Source organism: Protopterus annectens, chromosome 10.part0 (genome assembly GCF_019279795.1).
Source record: "Protopterus annectens isolate FY-2018-M chromosome 10.part0, PAN1.0, whole genome shotgun sequence".
NCBI classification, from domain to species: Eukaryota; Metazoa; Chordata; order Ceratodontiformes; family Protopteridae; genus Protopterus; species Protopterus annectens.
In genome coordinates this window covers 980,915,184-980,936,674 of record NC_056744.1, presented here as the reverse complement: position 1 = coordinate 980,936,674, position 21,491 = coordinate 980,915,184, and the positions used below count along the sequence as shown (strand labels likewise).

General features: G+C 43.9%; 1 protein-coding gene across 1 annotated transcript in view; it reads left to right on the top strand.

Moving 5' to 3' along the window:
• The window catches only part of CEP350 (centrosomal protein 350), a 3,609,946-nt gene that overhangs the window by 1,535,936 nt on the left and 2,052,519 nt on the right, over positions 1–21,491 (top strand). The window contains exon 12 of the mRNA XM_044085746.1: positions 574–731. Coding sequence (XP_043941681.1) covers positions 574–731 — 158 coding nt within the window. The remainder of the gene's footprint in view (positions 1–573; positions 732–21,491) is intronic.

The following is a 21,491-nucleotide window of genomic DNA, read 5'->3' as shown; positions in this document are numbered from 1 at the left end:
TTTATTGGGGATCTGGAAAGAAAGGGAGAAACCAGCCCCAGACTGTCTGTGATCTCTGTGTGCTCTTAAGGGAAATTGTACTTTACTGTGTGTGCATTTGTTATCCTTCCCAATGTGGATGCCTCTCACTGGTGGTAATGCTGAGGATTGATGCTCCTTTATTACTTGGCCAGTGTACTGGCGTCACACATGTGACATGTCTTACCCAGTTTTTGTATAGGACAGAGTTGCTTGCAATCCCATATGCTGGCAAATTCACCTCTATACTACTCTATGATAATTTCTGGCAACAGAATGATCAATCTCCTTTTCCCCAGGATAGGTCACCTCTGCCCTCACCTGGCTTTTCCAGGTTCCAGTGTGCTTTTCAGACATGGGTCATCTGGGTGCAGTTTAGACTTTGTCACACTACACAGCAGAGCTAGACTCTTCCCTGGTACTTTTATGGCCTTCTTCTCTTAAGAGTGTGAGTATTTATAAACTAAATACTTGATTCCGGAGTCATTTTATTGTAGATTTTAGTTGGAGTGATTGCATGGTTGCTTAATCTACTTCCCTTTTGTGTTTTGGTAGCAGTGCCAGTAGTATCATCAGCATCCACGAAGAACTACCCAACAGGAAATCAGTATATGAATTGTGTCCGTCAGAAAGGAGAAGCCCCCATTCTCCAGGATCACGATCTGCAGGGTCTTCCAGTTCTTCATCTTCTCGAAGAAGTAGAAATGTTGAAGGTTAGTTGATGTACATTGGGTTGGAATTAAGCCTCTTACATACTAAAAAGAATTCAGTAGTGTGTCTGGAATACTTTGAATAGTTTGGAGTTTATAGTCTCTCAAGTGTAACAAGTGGCATTAATGCTTTGTCTTGTAAGATGATTCTGGGATACATTAACAATATCTTCTAGTCAGATGACCTGATACAAAAATCAGTAAGTATGACATTTTGTTCTGCTTTCCTTTTTCTTGGGTAACTGCATACCATAAGCTGAAGGAAATAATTTTGAAAGATACGTAAAGTCAGGTTCTGGTTGCACATGGTTATTGCTTGCCCTGCCTTGTATCCCTTTTTCACACTTACATTTCCTATTTAACCTACTGTATAACCCTGGAATGTAGCTAGAAATTAACAAAAGGTTCTCTGAAGTGTTTCCACTGCATACCACCCCTTGGTGTTATCTGTCAAGTAGCATTGGACAGTCACTTCATTCTTCTGTTGCAAGAGCTCCTCACATGTAGAGACACCTCCAGCTAGCCTTTGATGACAATGCATAACTGCAACAGAACTCACTTAAACAATTCTAACAGTGCAGCACGGTGGGAGAATTTTGGTTATCACATCAAAGTATCTGGTCTTGCAGACTACAAGGAAATAGCAAATACTCACAGCACTCACATTTAGAAACAGAGTTCATAATTTATGATGAACTGTAGTTTTCTCCAGTGTTGCTTATTGAATTATATTCTGTTTATATTAGGTATGAGTACATAGGGTGAGGAATTCAATTCAGTATACATGTGTATCATATATATATATATATATATATATATATATATATGTATATATATACACACATATACACTAAGCTGGTGTTACACAAGAAGCAGGACCATGTACATTTCCACATAAAAGTAATTGTTTTGTATGACTGAAGTTATGCCATCTCCTCTCCCATATGGAGAGCAGTATGTAATGAATTAGTTATATTTTTGTACTTTAAGTTCATCGACTAAAATACCATTAAAGACTTCTTATTGTTTACATTCTTGAAATTCTCAATGAATACAGGAAGGAATTTGTATTTTGACATCACACATATTAACATATGGCTCTTTGATCACACATATTATTAACATATGGCTCTGTAATATTAAAAAAGACACTCAACAACTGAATGCGCTAGGTTGTGTGACTTTTAGATATAAATGCATAAGCAAAAAGTGGTTTCTAAAGCTTGCTGTTTGGGAATTTCAGCACTTAAATTCAACATATGTTTTAGAGCTAAATAAATATTTTTTATATTGCAGTATAATATTACTTCCTTTATCGCCCTTAACAAATCAAACGGTTTCTTCATTGCTAGCTTAAGATCCCCATCAGTGTCCCCCAGAGATCATATAAACTACTTTTAACAGCATTGAGGCATGAAATATCAAACTAAATACCTTCTTGCTAATGGAATTCATTTACCAAAGAATTGGTAGGCACACCTACGTCTCTAAATCCAGTTATGCTTAGCATTTCCTAGAATTTGTTAATACCAGTGCACTGTAGAAAACTGTAAAGCTACCCACTAGAGGCTCTAACATCCCTTACAAACCTACCGGCCTGTCTGTACCACACCCCACATCTCCTCATTCCGGGTTAAATCTGACCACAAATTGATCGTCATCTCTCCCTGACCTAGTTGCACTTCCCCATAAACAAATGAGACCACCTTTAGGGAGTTTTGCATGGTAATCCTACTTCAGCTTGTAGAAGACATTTGCAAAATTTTTAAGAATCCCTTGCAAACAGTGTTTTAGGATGGCAGCACACTAATCAGCAAGTTTATTTCAGCTTCCCAGTGTGAAAACAGAAGCTCAAGAAAAACAGCCATTAAAAATTGTCCGTTTGGTTAAATTTCAGTCATTGACTAGTAATTACACTGCCTGAAATTAGCCAGAAAAATAGAAAAAAACTTTGGTTTGGAAGATGCAGCTGTTCAGCAAAAAGTGATTCATGTTTCAGGTTTGGTACAGGAGATGACTTTTAGTAATTTGTCAGAAATAAAAAGTTCTCAGAGGTATTTCAAATTAACAAAACACTGAAGGAATATATCAAAGTAATAAAAGGCTGGAAAAATAGAAGAAGCTTTAGCTAGATCTTCAGATGAACTGATAAAACTGCAAAAGTTAGAAGCTGAAGTGAGGAAAAATTTGGCTGAGTATGTAAAGTTCTAGAAGAGCTTTTAAAACACTGAGAAAACCTGAGATTGTCTGCTGCAACAGAGAATGTGGAAAAAAAACAGACTATTAATTTTATGAACATACATATAAACAGTGGGACTTGTGTTCCATAACAGCATTTGTTAATTAAGAGTACATTGTCTGTATGCGCCATAACTGACCATGAGAAAACAACCGATACCTATATTAGTAAAGTTGCAGTCATACCAGCAGAAGGATTTGGTCCTGACAAATCTGCCACAGAAAGGCAAAAAGTATTAAAAATTGGAGACCTTAGAGTGTTTGTAGAAAATGATTGTTCGCTGTACACTAGGCTTCAAAGAGGCAAGTTTATCAGAGCATTTGGGGTCGGGGAATGTCGAGAGGCAGGTGTGAGCTTCAAAACTGCTGTATCACTTAGTTTACCCTCCAGCTGACTTCAGAATATTTTTTCCTGTAGGATCAAAGACATTTTATGATTCTGAACAGGCTAAGGGGGGAATAACAGGTTTATCCAGCAGAGTGAGCTAGCAAGCAGAAGGAGTCTCTTTCTTTCTCATTTTTCTGACAAAAAAGCCATATAGGGACTTTTGTCAGTGAACCCTTTTCCATTGTTGCAAAGCAAGATGTTTAAGAGACAGAAAAAAGCACAGAAGCCGACTACAAGAATCAGGAGTACCTTGGACCCGAATAAGAGACTGGTATTGGGAGATGACCAGAAAGAAAAGCAAAATTGAATGGGAGAATAAATGGAAGAGTAGAAAGCAACAGTTACACTGGACATAGATATAGACATGTGAGATATAGTTTGGCAAGAAAAAGTGGTGAGAAAGACTGGAATTTTGTTGACTTTGTTAAATATTAGGTATGAAAAGCACGTACCCAACTTAATTAATTCTAAGGAGGGGCAGTGAAGGGAATGCAGAAGTTACTGTAATTAAAACAGTTTTTGTTAATATTTGTATAAAGATTTCATGGTGAAAATTGCACGTTATATTGAAAAGTGGTTTTGCCTTGTATACATCTAGGGTATTTTTAATGTGAAGGTGGGGAGTCATCAGTGACCTGCTGTACATAAGTATGTTAAATCAAGTAAAGTTTGGTTTGCTGTAAGATGTACAGATACCAAAATAAATAATTAGCAGAATTAAGTTAAAGTTAATATAATGTTGTGATCTTCAGCTGCTGGGTTGGGATGTGAATGTGTATTGATACATGTAGAATTAAGATAGTATATTCCCGTTTTTGCAGTTGTGGACTTTTAGATTAATGCTCTTGGTTTAAGTTTTAGACAAAGTATTTTTTAAGTAGATAGGCTTGAAAAATAAGACAAAATGATGAGTAGCATGGAAGTGATAGATTTCTTGCATCTGTACAGTTATCAGCTTGTTGTTTTCCATTAGCAGATACTGTCAGTGAGAGATGGGAAGTCTTCACGTGCCAGTGAGTTAGCCAAGGGAAGTCTTCACTTTGTGTTCTGAATGAAATTTACGTATATTTGTATATACACCTGCAAAGTTGCCATCTGTTTTTTTTTTTTTTTCCTCTCATTGCTGGTTGCTTTTTCTTGGAAACTCACTGTCTCTAGGGGCAAACCCTTAGTATTGAAAGGTCAAACTACTCTTACTGAGGCAAGTGTAACATTTAAATGTACATTAGTATGCAGGTCAGTGAAAAATAGTCTAAATTGAGATGTGAATAAGATGTAGCAGTCTCCTTGGTAGTCATAATGCTTTAACACATTTACTAGAACAGATATAGTTTAGTTTATTTAAAGATAGCCAGTGCGCTTTTTTCTTGGGGCTAAACATTGTTTACTGAAAGCAAGTAAGCTGTTTTTGACATCTAGGAGGGGGAATAGAAATAACAAAATAATAGATAGCCGTCAAATAGCAGTTGGTGTAAATGGAAAAAAATTAGGCTGTAACATGGATTTTAGTATGGGAAACCTTAATTTTAGTTTAAGTAGTTCTTCCAGGTGCAGCCATTGAGTCCTGTCTGGAGGGGTTTTATTTGTTGAATGTATACATAGTTTTGTGGATTTGTCCCAAGTTAAATGGGATGGGGGATTCTTAAATTAATTTATTTTTTTATTTAAGTTTTTTCATCTAACCAAAAAGTCATGAAAAATGTGGCAGATTCAAATGGAGATGAGAGGAAGCAACTGTGTATAAAATGAGCCTGACGAACTTTAGCGTGTGCGTGTAAGCCTAACTTAGAAAGTACAAATTCAGAAAATGGTCATGTATAATACGCAGGAGTATAGCTTTCTTTCATAATGGCTAATCTCTCCATGTTGTTATGGAATGTAAATGGCCTGACAGTTAGACAAAAAGCAGAGAACATGGAATTATGTTTATATTTGCAGAATACAGATAATGTTACAAGAGATGCATTTGGATAGAAATGAACATTAATTTGACAAAAAGATTTCAGGATGGACATTCAGCAGAATATTGGGGCAAAGGAAAGGGAAATAATGCTGACTGCTAAATGGGCTTCAGTAGTGATAAGAGGAAAAAAGACAGTAATGGTAAATTTGTAGTAGTTGGGTGCTATTGACAAGGGAGGAGTATCATGCTGCATGTATTTATATTCCTCCAAAAACTGCTCTTGTGGAGCTTAAAATTTTTGGGAAAGAAATAATCCATTATTAGCAAGGAATATTTTGGGGTAAGGATTGGAACTTTGAGATTGTGAGGATGTATCAGAGGAACCTAAAAGGGAGAATAGTTGGTATAGAAGTTGTGAATTCAGAAGTAGTAAATTGGACAATTTACATATTTTGGTTAGACTGGGGAGAATTTATATTTCACAGGAGAATTTGTGTTTAATTAAAAGCTTTGACACAAATCCAGTAACTGCTGCAGATCACGCACTAATAAAAAGTAAGATAAATTGCTGGGTAATGAAGCAAAAATGAAACACTGGCACTTTCCCAACTACCTGTTAAAAAAGAGAGGAATTTAGGGAATGAATAGTGGAAATTATTTGAGAGTTTATAGGGAAGATAGATACATCTTCAGAAGATCTCCTTACATTCACTGCTGCAGTATTCTTATCTATATGGGATTCCCTGCCATGGAAGCCTGACGTCCAGCTAGTCTTCCAAAGACTTCTGAATTTAAAAGGTATGCTGGATGCCACCATACGCTCCTTGTGTAACATAGAGCATAAAAGTGACATTCAGGCTTACCAAAAACAGAACTTCTTTGCTGCCAGTCTGACTGTATCTTTTACATCTTCTGTTTACCTGCGTGTGTTTTCTGCCAGTTAACACTTTTTCGTTGTCCCGGGACTTTCTACCTCCTACACCTGTTTGCTGTTTTTGTGAGATAAGTGCCCCTTTGGGTATCTGTTTTTTCTTATTTGTATTCCTTGAAGTTAATGTTATCCGGGAAAAGTAAATGCCAGTGTGGAAGACTGATTCCCCATAGAGACCTTCACAATAAGTGTCTTTTTTGCTTAGGTGCTTTTCGTGACCATATGTCTTGTTCTATTTGTCAGGCATTTGTTCCAAAACCTCTTCACAGTAGACTTTCTTCCCTTTCCTTGTATCTTGAGAACCGGTGTCTTAGGCTACTCGCTAAAGACACCGTAGAAAGAATCTCCCGCCTTGAGGGTCAGCCGTTGGGGAAGAAGGAGATGAAAAATGTATGGCTGGAATCTGCTGCTGTCTAGCCTCTGCCAGGTGTTTCTTCTGAGGACGTTATGAACCTGTATACTCACGTGGTTGTGTTGTCGGATTTCTGTGCCGCTACTGTGTTGGAGGCCAGTAAGGATCTGGCTGGCAGCACTTCAGAAGAGGCTTTGCAGGCATCTGTCTTGGACTTTGAGGGAACCACCGTGGATTTTTTTCTGAGGGGCCTAGGGGAGTCCCTCAGTTTCTAGTTGAGAACTATAGCAGGAACTTCTTCCCCAACTGTCATTCTGGATTTGAGCCTTCTCTGGACATTCCCTTAAAAAAGAAACAAAAAATTAAACTTGTTTCTTCTGCTTCTAGGGATCCCCAAAGTGGGTGGCAGGCTTTTAGTCAGGGATTATTTTCTGCCTTAATGTCCTTAAACCCTACTCATGGGGTTTCAGTTCTTCAGTTCCTGCTCCTCCTTGGTCCTGTACTCCTCTTAAAATTGTTTAGAGACCAGGATTATTCTGTGGATGAGTCAGATTCTGCTGACGAATCCCTAATTTATTCTACTCAAATTCCTTCTCATTTGGACTATGGGTCAGAGGAGGAGGATGAATCTATTAGTTGTGATGCTCCTCTGGGGGAGACACTCTAGGATGATGTATTTATTTTTTTTTTTTTAAGTGGGATTGTACTCAGGTCTGTGATATCCATAAGAGGTACTATGAATTGTTGCAGTTGGACTCTCCTAAACCTGTGGCTCTTCCTCCTCTCTTGGCTGCTTTACTGGATACTTCTTGCAATGCTTCTCAGGCACCTGATTGTCTCCCTCCTGCTCCCAAGAAGCTTGATAGATTTTATAGAGTTCCTGAGAATTGTTCTTTTTTTTAATAAATGTCCTGCTGCTGAACCTTTGGTAGTGTCCGTAGCCTCTGATAAAGCCGTCTCAATTGCTTCCCTTGCCCAAGTTATTGCCTTCTGACAAGAACAGCAGAACTATGGACTGGCTGGCCAAAAAGGTTTACATTTCTGCTACCCTATCTTTTCAGGCTTTTAATTATCAGACCCATATGCAAGGTATGTGTTGGCTCTTCTTTCTTAGGCCTGCCATCTTATTTCTGATTTTCCAGACTCTGAGGGTAAAACGGTTCTTTCCTTGCTAGGGACTTCTTCTCAAGTCATTCTAGTAAATGTAGATGTTCTTTGTGTTTCACTGTTGCAGTCATGACATTTGGGTTATCCCTGCCAGGGTAGCCCTCGGCCAGCCCAATACCAGAGGCTTAATGTTTCTGCGATGGTTGGTGTCACTTCAGGACTGACATCAGGTCATTAGTAGTGTAAAGTAAGGCAGCCGATGCCAATACATCAGTCTTTCTTGCCATGGAGCCCAAAGCAGAAGCAGTTCGCACGCGTGCCGGTTGGCCGCTACCTGAGATGTTCTTCATCTCACATTGCTGCAGTCCTTACATATGGGTAGTCCGCTGTCCTCGGTCGGCCCGAATATCAAAGCATTAGGCTGACGTCGGTCAAGGCGCTTAAGACTGACATCAGGACGTCAGGGTACAAATGCGCATGACCAACATCATATCCTCAGTCTTTTTTGCCGCATGGTCCGATGCAGAAGCAGCGTTGCAAGTGCCGTTCGGCGTTCTGAAATTTTTCGAATTCGGAGTTTCAGACCGAGTCAAAGTTGGCTAAGTACCCCGTTGGGGAATATTTTAGTTTTTTCTTGCCTCAGTGGTTTACCGGATGTCAGAAAAAGTGAATAACTGTATTTCTTGTGGGAAGCAGATACCGCATAGGGATTATCATTCTTTGTGTATTCCTTGTTTGGGGCCTGAGCACGACATTGTTGGGTGTCACTTTTGTGCTTGGTTCAATAAGCGCACTATTAAGCGAAGGTTAGATTGTGCTAGGTTGGTCTTCGGGAAGCGGTGCAATTATAATATGCCGTCGGATTCTCCGGCGCCCGCTTCTTCGAAGCGCAAAGACAAAGCAGCTAAACCCAGGCAAGAAGAGTCGTCCGTACCGGACGCCGGTTCTTTAGAGGCGTCAGTGGAACCGGTGGTTCCGACGGAGGCTTCTCTGGAGTCCCAGGGGGAGACTTTGATATTGCAGGATGTGGCCTCTCAGGAGGCAGGTCAGGCTGAAGGGGCTTCTCTGGTTACTGTACTCCCCTCCCTCCCTAGGGTGGTTAGGCCCTCTCCTTCTGTTTCCAAGGCTTCTCCCAGAGGCAGGCCAGGTTTAGCTTCTGTTGGTGTCACTCCTAGTTCAGCAGGGTCTGTGCCCAAGAAGCACATGCTTAAAATGGCAGAAGATTTAATTACTTTGATTAGAGGTTCTTTGCCCCCTCCTGATAAGAGGCCTAGGGTGGAGCCAGAGTTGGGGAGTTTTGAGCAGGCTTCGGATGTTTCAGAGTCTTGACTGAAGACTTGCAGGAGTACTCTCCTTATTCTGATTCTGATGCAGATGATTCGACTCCTTCTGCTTCTCCTCCAGAGGATTTTTCTTTTTCAGAGACTCTTCATTCCATGAGGGAACATTTTAAGTGGGAAGGTCAGGACTTCTCTGATTCCAGGAAAAGGCTTAGGGAATTTTTGCTTTTACCCCAGCATAGGCCCTTGGCTATACCCCTGTTCTGGATGTTGTGGAAGATGTGTTTGCAGAGGCTTCACTTAATCCTGATTCTTTGCCTCCTGCTCCTGTTAAACCGGATAGGTATTACAGGGTGCCTGAGGCTCATAAATATCTTTATAAGAGTCCTAGGGCGGACCCAGAAACTGTTAGTCAGGGACCTAAGGGTGTCAGGGCCTCTCTTGTTACACATCCGGTTCCTCCAGATAAAGAGGCCAGAGCTTTGGATAGATGGGGAAAGAAAGTCTATACTTCTTCCACCTTAGCTATGAGGGCTTTGAATTGCCAGTTTCACATGTTGAAATATCAAAACTATCTTCTTTCTCAATTGAAGTCTAAGGTAGATGCTCTGGCGGAAGGCATTGAGTGTAAAGAATTACAAGATTTGGTACGTCTCTGAACAGGTGGGTAAGCATTCTTTACAATGTGGTTTTGATGCTGTACAGGCCTCGTCTAGGGTGGCTGCTACTGGTTCAGTTCTTCGCAGGCACGCCTGGCTGAGGGATCAGAATTTATCTGACCATGTTAAGACAAGGATTTTGGATGCTCCTTTACAGTCTGATGTGTTGTTTGGTTCACCTGTGGAGTCAGTCTTGAAGAAAATGGAAGACAAGGCTAAGTCCATGCAGGCTGTTAAAGATTTTTTGCAAGTACAGCCTCCAAAGTTTAGTAGGAATTGGCCTGCTAAGGGGTGGACGTATCCTTCTTATGATTCTCAGTCTAGGGGTAGATCTAGACGTGGTAGGGGCAGAGCTCAGAGTTCTTTCAGACCTAGAACAGGGAGTTCACCTGCACAATCTTGGTGAGGGCAGGGGCCAGTCCTTTCGTAAACAGGCCCAATGACCTACCTTTTCAGCTGCCAGATCCTTCTTGCCTGGCAGCTCCTTTGGGAGGAAGGTTGGCACTCTTCAAGGAAAATTGGAATTTGATTACCCAAGACAAATGGGTATTGGATATCATACACCGAGGTTACAAGTTTTATTTCCATACCTTGCCTCCTTTCAAAGGCATGCCGGACGTTCCTCCTCAGCAAAGACTAGAGGCTCACAAACAAATTTCTCTGCTACTTCAAATAAGGGCCATACAACCGGTCCCTCTGCCAGAAGTGGGCCTAGGATTTTATTCTCGCCTGTTCCTAGTACCAAAGAAAGGGAACACGTGGAGACCAATCTTGGATTTATCTATCCTCAACACATATCTGGACATTCCCAAGTTCAAAATGTTGACGTTACAACAGCTTTTACCTCTGCTGGGCAAAGATCACTGGATGGTGACTCTGGATCTCAAGGAGGCTTACCTTCATGTTCCTATCAGGCTCAGTTGCAGAAAGTATCTGCGTTTTCGGGATGGGACTTCTCATTATCAGTTCTCTGCATTGCCCTTTGGCTTATCTACTGCGCCCAGAGTGTTCACGAAGGTTCTGGCTCCAGTGATAGCTTTCTTCAGGCTAAGAGGAATACAGATCTATCCTTATTTGGACGATTGCCTGATTCTGGCCCAAGGAAAGGACGAACTTCTTCATCATTTACAGTATGTGATAGCAGTGCTAAGATGCCTGGGGTATTCTGTGAACGAAATAAAGTCCAGTCTAGTACCCTCTCAGGACATGTGCTTTCTGGGTGTGAGACTGAATACAGCATCTCAGATGGCCTTTTTGACCCCGGACAAACAAAAGAATCTTTCTCTCTACTTCCATCAATTGTCTCATCAGTCCAGGCTGACTGCAAGGACAGTCCTTCAAGCCTTGGGGTTCATGGCATCTTGTATTCTGGTGCTTCCCAATGCCAAACTGCATATGAGGAAGCTACAATGGTATCTCAAAAATGTATGGACACAGCACTGCCAAGATATGGACACTGTCATTCAGATAATACCTTGCATTCAAAAGGAATTTTTGTGGTGGGCTCAGGAATGTCACCTAAACAAGGGACTCTCTGTGACCCGGCCAGAGGCGAGTCAGATTCTAACGACAGATGCCTCAGACACAGCTTGTGGAGCTCATCTAAATGGAAAGTGGGTACAAGACACGTGGCCTGCCAGACTTCAACATCTACATATCAACTTGAAGGAGATGTTAGCAGTCCAATTTGCATTAATAGCTTTCAAGGATTTACTTCTTCCAGGGCAGGTGTTGGTTCTAACAGACAACACAACTGTCATGTGGTACATCAACAAGCAAGGGGGAACGCATTCTTATCCTCTATGCAGACAAGCAATGATTTTGTGGGAGACTGCTCTCAGTTTACAGCTAAATCTTCAGGCAAGGTTTCTGCCGGGAACACAGAACTCCTTAGCAGATGTGTTGAGCAGACAAATTATGGATCCCCACGAGTGGAAATTGGATCCTCATGTATTTCAGAAATTGACAGTGTTATGGGGAACTCCAGACATGGATCTGTTCGCTTCTCCACTAAACTACCAGCTGCCAAAGTTTTGCACAAAAAGGTTTCATCCCACAGCTTGGAAAGTGGATGCTCTCTCATTCAATTGGAGCAATCTTCATGTGTATGCCTTTCCACCTCTGCCTCTCCTCCCAAAGGTACTCCTGAAGGTCAGACAGGACAAGCCAAAGATGATTTTAATAGCTCCAGATTGGCCTCGACAGCACTGGTACCCATTACTGAGAAGTCTGGTGCGGAGCCTCCATGGCCTTTGCCTTGATTCCACACCTGCTGTCTCAGGAGAACAGTCATTTACTCAATGTCAAACTTCACTCTCTACATCTAACAGCCTGGCATATTCTGTTTTAAACCCTGGAGGGTCTCAGCTTTCACAGCAAGTTTTGAATGTTATTTTGGAGGCCAGAAGGCCTAGTACAAGGAAAGTGTACGCAGATAAATGGAGGAGATTTTTATTTTGGAGTACAGCAAAGGAATTTGATGTTTCTAAGCCTAATTTAAGTGTGGCTCTTCAATATCTTACTGAGTTACTGGACAAAGGTTTGTCCTTCTCCTCTATTAAGGTTCATGCTGCAGCAATTTCTGCTCACTATGACTGTGACCCACCATTGTTTTCTCATCCTTTGTTTAAGCAATTCCTTAGAGGGGCAAAGAATATAAGACCCCCACGTAGAGCTTCTACTCCTGCTTGGGATCTCAATTTTGTGTTGGAGAAACTCACTCTACAACCTTTTGAGCCTGCAGCTACTGCCGAGTTGAAATATTTATCATGGAAGACTGCTTTTTTGTTGGCCATTACCTCTGCGAGAAGGGTTTCTGAATTACAGGCCCTTATGGCGGTTGAGCCTTTCTTAATTTTCCATAAGGATAGGGTATCTTTGCGTACTAATCCTTCCTTTATGCCTGAAGTGGTTTCTAGTGTGGCTTTAAACCAAACTATTCATTTGCCTACTTTTTATGCAAACCCCCAAAATAAAGGGGAAAAGATTTTGCACACTTTGGATATACACAGGCAGTGGCGATATTATTTGAGCAGAACTAAAGGGTTCAGGCAGTCTCAGCAGTTATTTGTTTCATTTGCTTTGGGTTCTCAGGGCAAGCCTGTTTCTAAACAAACTATTTCTAAGTGGATTGGGTTTTGTATTGCTTTCTGTTATTCCCATCATGGTAAGGAGATTCCAGCTGGGATTAGGCCTCATTCCACTAGGGCTACTGCCACTTCTACAGCTTTTTAAGGGGTGGCAACTAAAGATATTTTGGAGGCAGCTACTTGGAGTTCAGTGCATACTTTCTCTAAGCATTACCACCTTCCACTTTACTCTAAATCTAGGGCTTGTTTTGCCACTGCAATTTTACAGGGCATTTTGGCAGCTCCTAATGCTTTATAGTTTTGCCATCCTCCCTTACCTCTGCTTTGGGATTCTACCCATATGTAAGGACTGCAGCAATGTGAGATGAAGAACATAGTACAGTTTTGTACCTACCATAAATGTAGATATTCGAAGATCCACATTGCTGCAGTCCAATTACCCTCCTCCTTCCCCTCTGTAGTTAGAGGCGGTTGTGTGGTTTGGGTTGTAAATATTGTGAATATTGTATATATTGTACATATGATTAGTGCAAGGGTGGTTGGTTGTTTTTTGCTGTCTTTTGGTTTTGGCCTTTCTTTTTAGGGTCTTCTGACATCTGGGGCAAGAAAAGACTGAGGATATGACGTCGGTCATGCGCATTTGTACCCTGACGTCCTGATGTCAGTCTTAAGCGCCTTGACCGACGTCAGCCTAATGCTTTGATATTCGGGCCGACCGAGGACAGCGGACTACCCATATGTAAGGACTGCAGCAATGTGGATCTTCGAACATCTACATTTATGGTAGGTACAAAACTGTACTTTTCGTCTACCGAATTGAAGTTGAAGTCTTCTAAAGCTAAGTACCCCATTGGAGATCCTTTTTTCTTGCACTAACCGATGTCAGAAAAAGTTAATTGTCTCGTCTGTGGAAAGCAAATACCACATTGAGTCTTTTATTCTTACTGTGTCACTTGTTTAGGCCCAGATCACAACGTCACCCGTTGTCGCTTCTGTGCTTTGTTCATCACCAGAACTGTCCATTATCAGGCCCTTATTGTAGCTAGATATTTTTGCTAACAGTCATCGAATTCCGATATGGCTTCCGTAAGCCATCCGAAAGCAGATCTTCCGAAAAAACAAAGATAAAAACAGAGACAGACCACACAAGTCCAAACCTACCAACGATGCTTCCGTTAAGCTAGTCGTCAGATGTGAAGTTGTTCTATCTCCGTTCATTCTTTATTGATGGGTTCAGAGTCAATCCCTTGGCTCCGAGTCAGCCATTTGCAAAGCTCGAGCTCTTCAAATAGCTCGAGGCCAAGTCCCTATCCCATGATGCACCTGTAGTTACCTCAGATCTAGTTTGCCACTGCAATCGATAGGAGGTTCTGCATTAGTTCGGGCCAGTAAAACTGTTTTTTTTCTTATTATTACTTAAATTTGAATAGTTAGTTAATTTATATAGCTTAGATAGCTCATAAAGCTCTTACAGCTTTCTAGTGTGTGTTTTTCTGCACTTTAGTCCCTTCCCTTAGTGTATTTTAAAACATTTCTAGTTGGCCTCTTGATGTTAAGTTGTCAATCTCGCCTTCATTCTTGCTGGATGGGTTCGGAGCCGATCCTCGGCTCCGACTCGGCACTAGCTTTAGCTCGAGAACTCCTTTTACCAGCTCGAGGCAACCCTATATCCCATGATGCAAGGCGGAACTACCTCAGATCTCGTTTGCCGCTTAGCGAAAGAGGTCTCCTTTGCCAGCTGAGGTAAGTTTTTCTTGTTAAATAAGAAAAAAGTTAGTTAGGGGTTTAATTTCCCTTCAGTGTTAGGTTAGCCTGTATTTAGTACAGCCCACCCTATTCCTTCCTTTTTAAACTTTTAATATAGTTTTTCAGTGAAAGTTTTAGTCAGGCCTAGTTCCCCAAGTTATTCCCTTCCTGTGTGTCTGTGTAGGGATTAAGTTGTGTGTTTGTGGGGACTGTTTGTGTATATCCTTTTAGGATGTCTAGGGAAGGCAAGGTCTCAGGCTTCAAGAAGTGTGACCAGTGCTGTCAGAAAATGTCCCTGACAGGCGGTCACACTTCTTGTGTGTATTGCCTGGGGCCTTTGCACCTGCAGGACTCCTGTGCGTTGTGTCATGCCTTTAGCCAGCGAGTCCTGCAGGAAAGGAGGAACAAACTGATCCTCCGAGGTTTGTTGAAACCTGAAGGTTCTCCTCCTAAGCAAGGGGCAGGAAAACCTCTTAAGCCACCGAAGGCTCAGGCTACAGTGTCTAAGCCTCCTCCGGTGGCTCCGGCTCCGTCGGAGCCGATATCGGCTCCGGCTGGAACCGATGCTTCTTCTGCCAGAGTAGTGGGTTCGGTGCCGGGCGGCTCCGATACCCTGACTACTGTTGCCTTGTCGGCTCCGGCTGGAGCCGACACTTTATCCAGCATCGGGCCGAGAGATCCTCGGCTCCATCTGGGGTTCAAGGGACTTCGGCTCCGATGGCTCCGGCCCGCAAGAGATCGGTCCCTTCGATACTAAGTATCCACTCGGCTCCGGGGTCTCCTCTTTTGTCGGAGCGGAGCCATCGGAGCCGATCTTCGAGATCTTCCAGGCTGTCTGACCACGATTTGGAGAGGGTGGTAAGCAGGCTGTTATAGTCTCAGGCACTGGCCCAAATGCTCCATAGCCCGTCTCAACAGACTTTGGCTACAGCCCCAATTCTTGAGATTCCTCCTCCGACTCCACACCAGAGTTCGGAGCCGGAGCTTCTTGGGACAGCGACTGTTTCGATGCCGGAGCCGATACATCCTTCGGCTCCGTCATCCTCGGCTCCGATCTCCTCCTTGAGACTTTCCTTGGAGGGATCCGGTCGTCGGGTTTCCACTGTCGGCTCCGAGGGGGCTAGTGGCATCGGACCCTTGTCCGACCCTGCTCTCCCTCTCGGAGCTTGGCTGTAAGCTCGGCGCCGACATCTGCCTCGAGCCTTCTCTCTCCTTGGAGCCGACCATTCCTGTTTCTTGAGCGGGTGTGTTCAGGTCTCCCGGGGAGAGGAGCCTTTGAGGTGATGAGGAGTGTCCTGGCCTCTGAGCCTGGTCAACGGTCTATCCCTCTAGCTCCTCCCTCATCAGTGCCTGCAGAAGCCTCTTGCCAGCCTCTTGCTCTCAGGCCCAGGGATCCATCGCCCCAGGTTTCCCCACTGGGAATTTCCTCCTCTTCCGAGGTTTCTCCTGACCCTGCAGGTGAACCCCTCGGAAGAGGGCGTAAGAGGAAACACACAGACTCCCTGAGTCTACTACATCTGATACCGACTTAGATGAGTCGGAGGGTTCCCACGGTCCCCTCTGAGGATGTCTCATTTTCAGACATCCTTGAGCTCCTCAAACAGAGGGGAATTGGCCCTCCATTGACCCCTCCGAGGATGAGTCGGTATACCTGGAGGCTTTGGATCCCGACCCTCCACCTCCTGGGTGTCTCCGCCTTCGACCCACTCATGCAGGTAGTGGCTCGAAGGCGTGGCACCAGATTCTGTGGAACCTGTCCCCAGGAGACCATCCAAATTCATCACGGCCCCTTCGGACAAACAGTTCCTGTCCAAAGGTGTCTCTCTGGATGCTATGGTGGTGGCGGCCACTAAGAAGGAACTGGCGGATCCTTCAGTACCTGTCCATCCTCCTAATAAGGATTCTAGGACCATGGACAGGTATGGAAAGCGGATGTTTTCTTCAGCGACCTTTGCAATGCGTTCGCTGAATTACCTTTGTCACTTCACCAGGCTTCAACGAGATATTCTCAAGGAACTGGGGGAAGTAGTCCAGGATCCTTCAGCTGCTGGGGCTCAGGAAAAGATTGCCTCTCAGCTAGCTATCCTGAATTCGATATCTAACTCCTCCATGCGGCTCATATCTTATGCAGCCGATGGAGCGAGCAGGCCGCAGGCACAGGTGTTGCTCTTAGGCGCCAAGCCTGGATGCGGCTGTGTAATTTTGCGGACCCCTTTAAGGCGTCCTTCACCAACACCCCTTTGACGGTTCGGCTTTGTTCGGACCTCAGGTGAAGGATACTTTGACCAGATGTGAACAAGGCGGTAAAACTCTTTCTGCCGTTGGAGTCCAGTTTTCCACTCCTTCTAGACCATATCCCAAGGGTCAGAAGGGGGAAGATGTGGTTCCGTAAAGCCCAAGGAGCTACACGGACACACGTGGTCACTTTACCCCTAGAGGCAGAGGGGTAACAATAATACGCCGCCCTAGAGGCAGGGGGTCCTCAGAACCAGGGCAACAGGGAGCCTCTTCCTGAGAAGCCCTTTCAGCATCCCTGAGGTGTTGCCCGACTGTCCACCCTTGGAGGCAGTCAGGGAAGAATTTCGCTGTACCCAGTAGCCTGGCAATCCCTATCACAAGAGAAGTGGGTACAGTCGATTATATCCGAGGGTTACAAAATCCCCTTGAAAGGTTTCCCGTACCTCTACAATCCCTTCCAGACATCTCACCCGGTCAAAGGATTTGGCAAAACAGGAAGTTTCAAAACTCCTGGGAAAAGAGCCATCCAAACAGTGCCGGCAGACCAAGTAGGATCCGGCTTCTACTCAAGATTCTTTTGGTCCCCAAAAGGACGGGAGATTGGAGACCAATACTAGACCTAAGCAGACTAAACAAGTCTGTCAAAAGGCAAGATTCCGGATGGTCACGCTGCAATCCATTCTGCCCTTTCTGGGCAAGGACAACTGGATGTGCTCGATAGACCTTCAGGATGCGTACTATCACATAAAGATTCACAGGCGCTCCAGAAGGTTTCTCCGCTTCGGCTGGGAGCCAGTCATTACCAATTCAGAGCACTGCCCTTTGGCCTCACTTCAGCCCCAGAGTGTTCACCAAATGCATGGCGGTGGTCACAGCTCACCTGAGACGTCGAGGATTCCAAGTGTTTCCTTATTTGGACGACTGGCTCCTCTCCGCCACCTCCAGGGATCAGCTTCTTGGTCCAGAGATTACACCTTACAGCTTTGCAAGAGTCTAGGAATTTCGGTGAATTTGAAAAATCCTCTCTGCTGCCTTGCCAATCTATCACCTTTATAGGCGCAGAGTTAGATACCGTCAAAATGTTAGCCAGACTAACAAATCAAAGGATTCTGGACATCCAGAAATTTGTTCAGCTTCTGTTACAAAGCAACAAGGTCAAAGCCAGGTTTGTCTTGAAGGTTCTAGGCCTAATGGCTGCAGCCATTGTTCTTCTTCCACTAGCTCGCTTCCACATGCGTCTCCTGCAGTGGATGTTGTTCACGCAGTGGTCGTACCACGATCTGCCCATGAGACACGAGATCTTAGTGACACAGTCTTGCAGGGCTCATCTCACGATGGTGGGTATCTTCCCTCTTCTTCAGCAGGGCCGACCATTTGTTCCCCCTCCTCCAGTTGCCACAGTCACCACGGATGCCTCTCTGATCGGGTGGGGGGGCATTATCAGGGCAGGATGGTCCATGGGACGTGGCAACCCATAGAATACCACCTGCACATAAATGTCCTGGAGATGAGAGCAGTGCTTTTAACGTTGCAAGCCCTCGACGACTTTCTTCCCACAGGGACTATTGCAGTACAGACGGACAACATGTCCGTGGTCTGGTACATCAACAAACAGGGCGGAACCAGGTCCTATCCCTTATGTCGAGAAGCTCTCAGACTTTGGCAATGGGCGATCTCTTCTCAGCGGTTTCTGATAGCAACGCACATCCCCAGCAGGTCCAACCTATTGGCGGACAGGCTAAGCAGATCTATTCTGATGCCTCACGGTGGTCTCTCAATCAGTCTGTAGTGGATCAGATTTTTCTGAAGTGGGGCACCCCTTGTTGCGATCTTTTTGCTACCCCTCAAAACAGCAAGTGCCCAGATTACTTCACACTATTTCCTCTTCCAGGCCAACCCTTGAGAGACTCTCTAACCCAGGATTGGCCTCGGGGACTTCTTTATGCTTTTCCTCCCTTTCCATTGATTCCACAAGTCATTCAGAAAGCCACCGTTTGAGAGCCAAATTGATCCTCATTGCTCCATATTGGCCTCGACAAATTTGGTTTCCGTCTCTACATCATCACCTTCTGGTGCAGCCCTGGCATCTGGACCCAGTTCGGATCTTTTGATCCACCAGTCGGGTCAGCAGCACCGAGCCATTCATTCTCTCAACCTCACTGCTTGGTTGCTCCACTTCCTTCCTAGCCAGGCTACCAATGCTTTCTGACTCACTCAGAGACATTTTAGTGTCTTCTTTAAAGTCGTCCACTAGAACTGTTTATGCTAGCAAGTGGCGGCGCTTTTCTATTTGGGCAACGCCAAAAATATTGATCCCTTCACCGCTCCTATACATTCTGTTTTGGATTTCCTGGCGGAGGTTTTTCATTCAGGATCGTCATCATCTACAGTCAAAGTACAAATGGCTGCTATTTCCAAATTTCATGTTGGCTTGCAGGACAATGACATCATGTCTCATAGGTTATGCAAAGCCTTTTTGAGAGGAGTTTTTCTCCTAAAACCGCCTGTGAAACATCCTCCTCCGCAATGGGATCTGAACTTAATGTTGGCATCCCTAATTCTACCTCCTTCGAACCGTCTGCTCGTGTTCTTTAAAGTTGTTGACATGGAAAACTATATTTTTGCTGGCTGTTACTTCTGCAAGAAGAGTTTCTGAGATTCAGGCCCTCTGTATTCGTTCACCTTATCTGGTGTTTCATAAGGATAGGGTTTCGCTCAGGACTAACCCTTCCTTTCTTCCCAAGGTTGTATCTCAAGCCAATATTAACCAATCTATTGATCTACCAGTTTTCTTTCCTAACTATTCTGACAGAGCTGAACAGAAGCTGCATTTTTGGATGTTCATCGTCAGCTCAGGTACTACTTACATAGGACTAAACAACTTAGAAAATCAGACCAATTGTTTGTCTCCTATGCAGGAAACAGGTTGGGTCTTCCAGTATCTAAAGTGACCTTATCTAGATGGTTGACTTCCACCATTTCCTATGTGTACTCTCTAAGGGGCAAACAACTATCTTCTAAGCCAAAAGCTCATTCAACCAGGAGTCTATCCACTTCTGTAGCCTTTCAGGATAGACTTCCCATTGACACTATTTGTGCAGCAGCTACTTGGGCCACGCCTCATACTTTTGTGTCTCATTACAAGTTGGATTTGGCCTCCAGAGATAGGGCCAGTTTTGGTTCCACTGTTCTCAAGAGTCTGTTCCATTGAGCCACCGGGATACAGGTGCTAGGGGCGGTCCCATCCAGCAAGAATGAAGGCGAGATTGACAACTTAACATTTAGAAGTTATGTACCTACCATAACGTTCCATGTTAGTTGTCTTCATCTCGCCTTCTTCTTCATCCACCCTCCTTCCCCTGGCCTGGACAGATCTTGGAGAGTTCCTATTAGATTGCTTCCTCTGGAGCATTGTTATGAGGACTTCTTTTAGGAACCATGGTTCCTAATTATATTAGGATAAGTCTTTAGCAGGGTTAGTTAGCTGCCAATCGAGATCTGAGGTAGTTCCGCCTTGCATCATGGGATATAGGGTTGCCTCGAGCTGGTAAAAGGAGTTCTCGAGCTAAAGCTAGTGCCGAGTCGGAGCCGAGGATCGGCTCCGAACCCATCCAGCAAGAAGAAGGCGAGATGAAAACAACTAACATGGAACGTTATGGTAGGTACATAACTTCTAATTTTTTAGGCCTAGTTTAAAACTTTTTGCTCAGTAATAGTGTGTGTTTAGTGAGTGACCTTTTGTCACATTTTTTGTCTAATTTATTTATATAGTGTATAGTTTTTGCTGTGTGGTATGTTTAGATTAGTAAGGCTTGATTCTATTTTTACTGTTACAGTTTTTTGGTAGTTAACAGTAAATTTGTCTGACTTGAAATATTTAGACAGTGTGTTATATGTCAGCAGTTATTCCCTTTTTTGTGCATAATCTGCCTATTTCTATGTTTTCAGTCAGTTGGTGGTGACAGTAAAGGCTTTTCCTGTCACTTTAATAGTACGTTTACATTTCTGTGTGTCTTAGCCTGATTTTATTAAGGCTTGTTGGTAGATAATTACTGTTTGGATATTTTTGTGGTGACAGTAATTGTTCTCTGATTTTCAATGGCTGACCAAGACGAGCACTTAGTCTGGCTTCAAAAAGTGCCCAAAGTGTAGCCAAAAGATGTCGGTAACAGCCAGCCATGTAAACTGTGTGTACTGTCTAGGAGCCCTGCATTTGCAAGACAGCTGTACTATTTTTCATTCTTTCTCCTCAGGGGTCCTGCAGGAAAGGAAAAGAAAACTTATCGACAGAGGGTTGTTGAAACCGTCATTTCAGGAAGCTTTGAGTGACCAAGATGGATCCAGCAAGTCCTCAAAGTCTTCAAAGTCTTCTAAGACTTCGGACTCTAAGACATTTTTGACTTCGGCTCCACTGCCATCGGAACCAACAGTCTTTTCCTTTCGGAGCTGGTCCCCAGTCTTGGAACCGGTGTTCAAAGCTCCTAAGAGTCCATTACTACAGTCAGTACCACCTTCGGTGTGCTCTTCTCAGTCCTCTGTCAGCCTGTCAGATCTGGATGTGGATTGTGTGGTGCAGAAGTTGTTGGCACCGGCCTTGGCAAAACTTTTATCAGCTTCTACCCAAATGGCTTTAGAGCTGAAGACCCTTGCACCAGCTCAAACTATTTTTCCTCCGAACCATACTGGTCCTTCGGAGCCAGAGGAGTCAGACCTGTTAACAGTGGAACCCTCGGAGCCGACGCCTGCTCCAGTGTCTTCGGCTCCGTGCACTCTGTTGTCCTCAGTGCCAATCGAGGACTCTAGGAGCTGACACTCTCTGGTCGGGTCCGGGG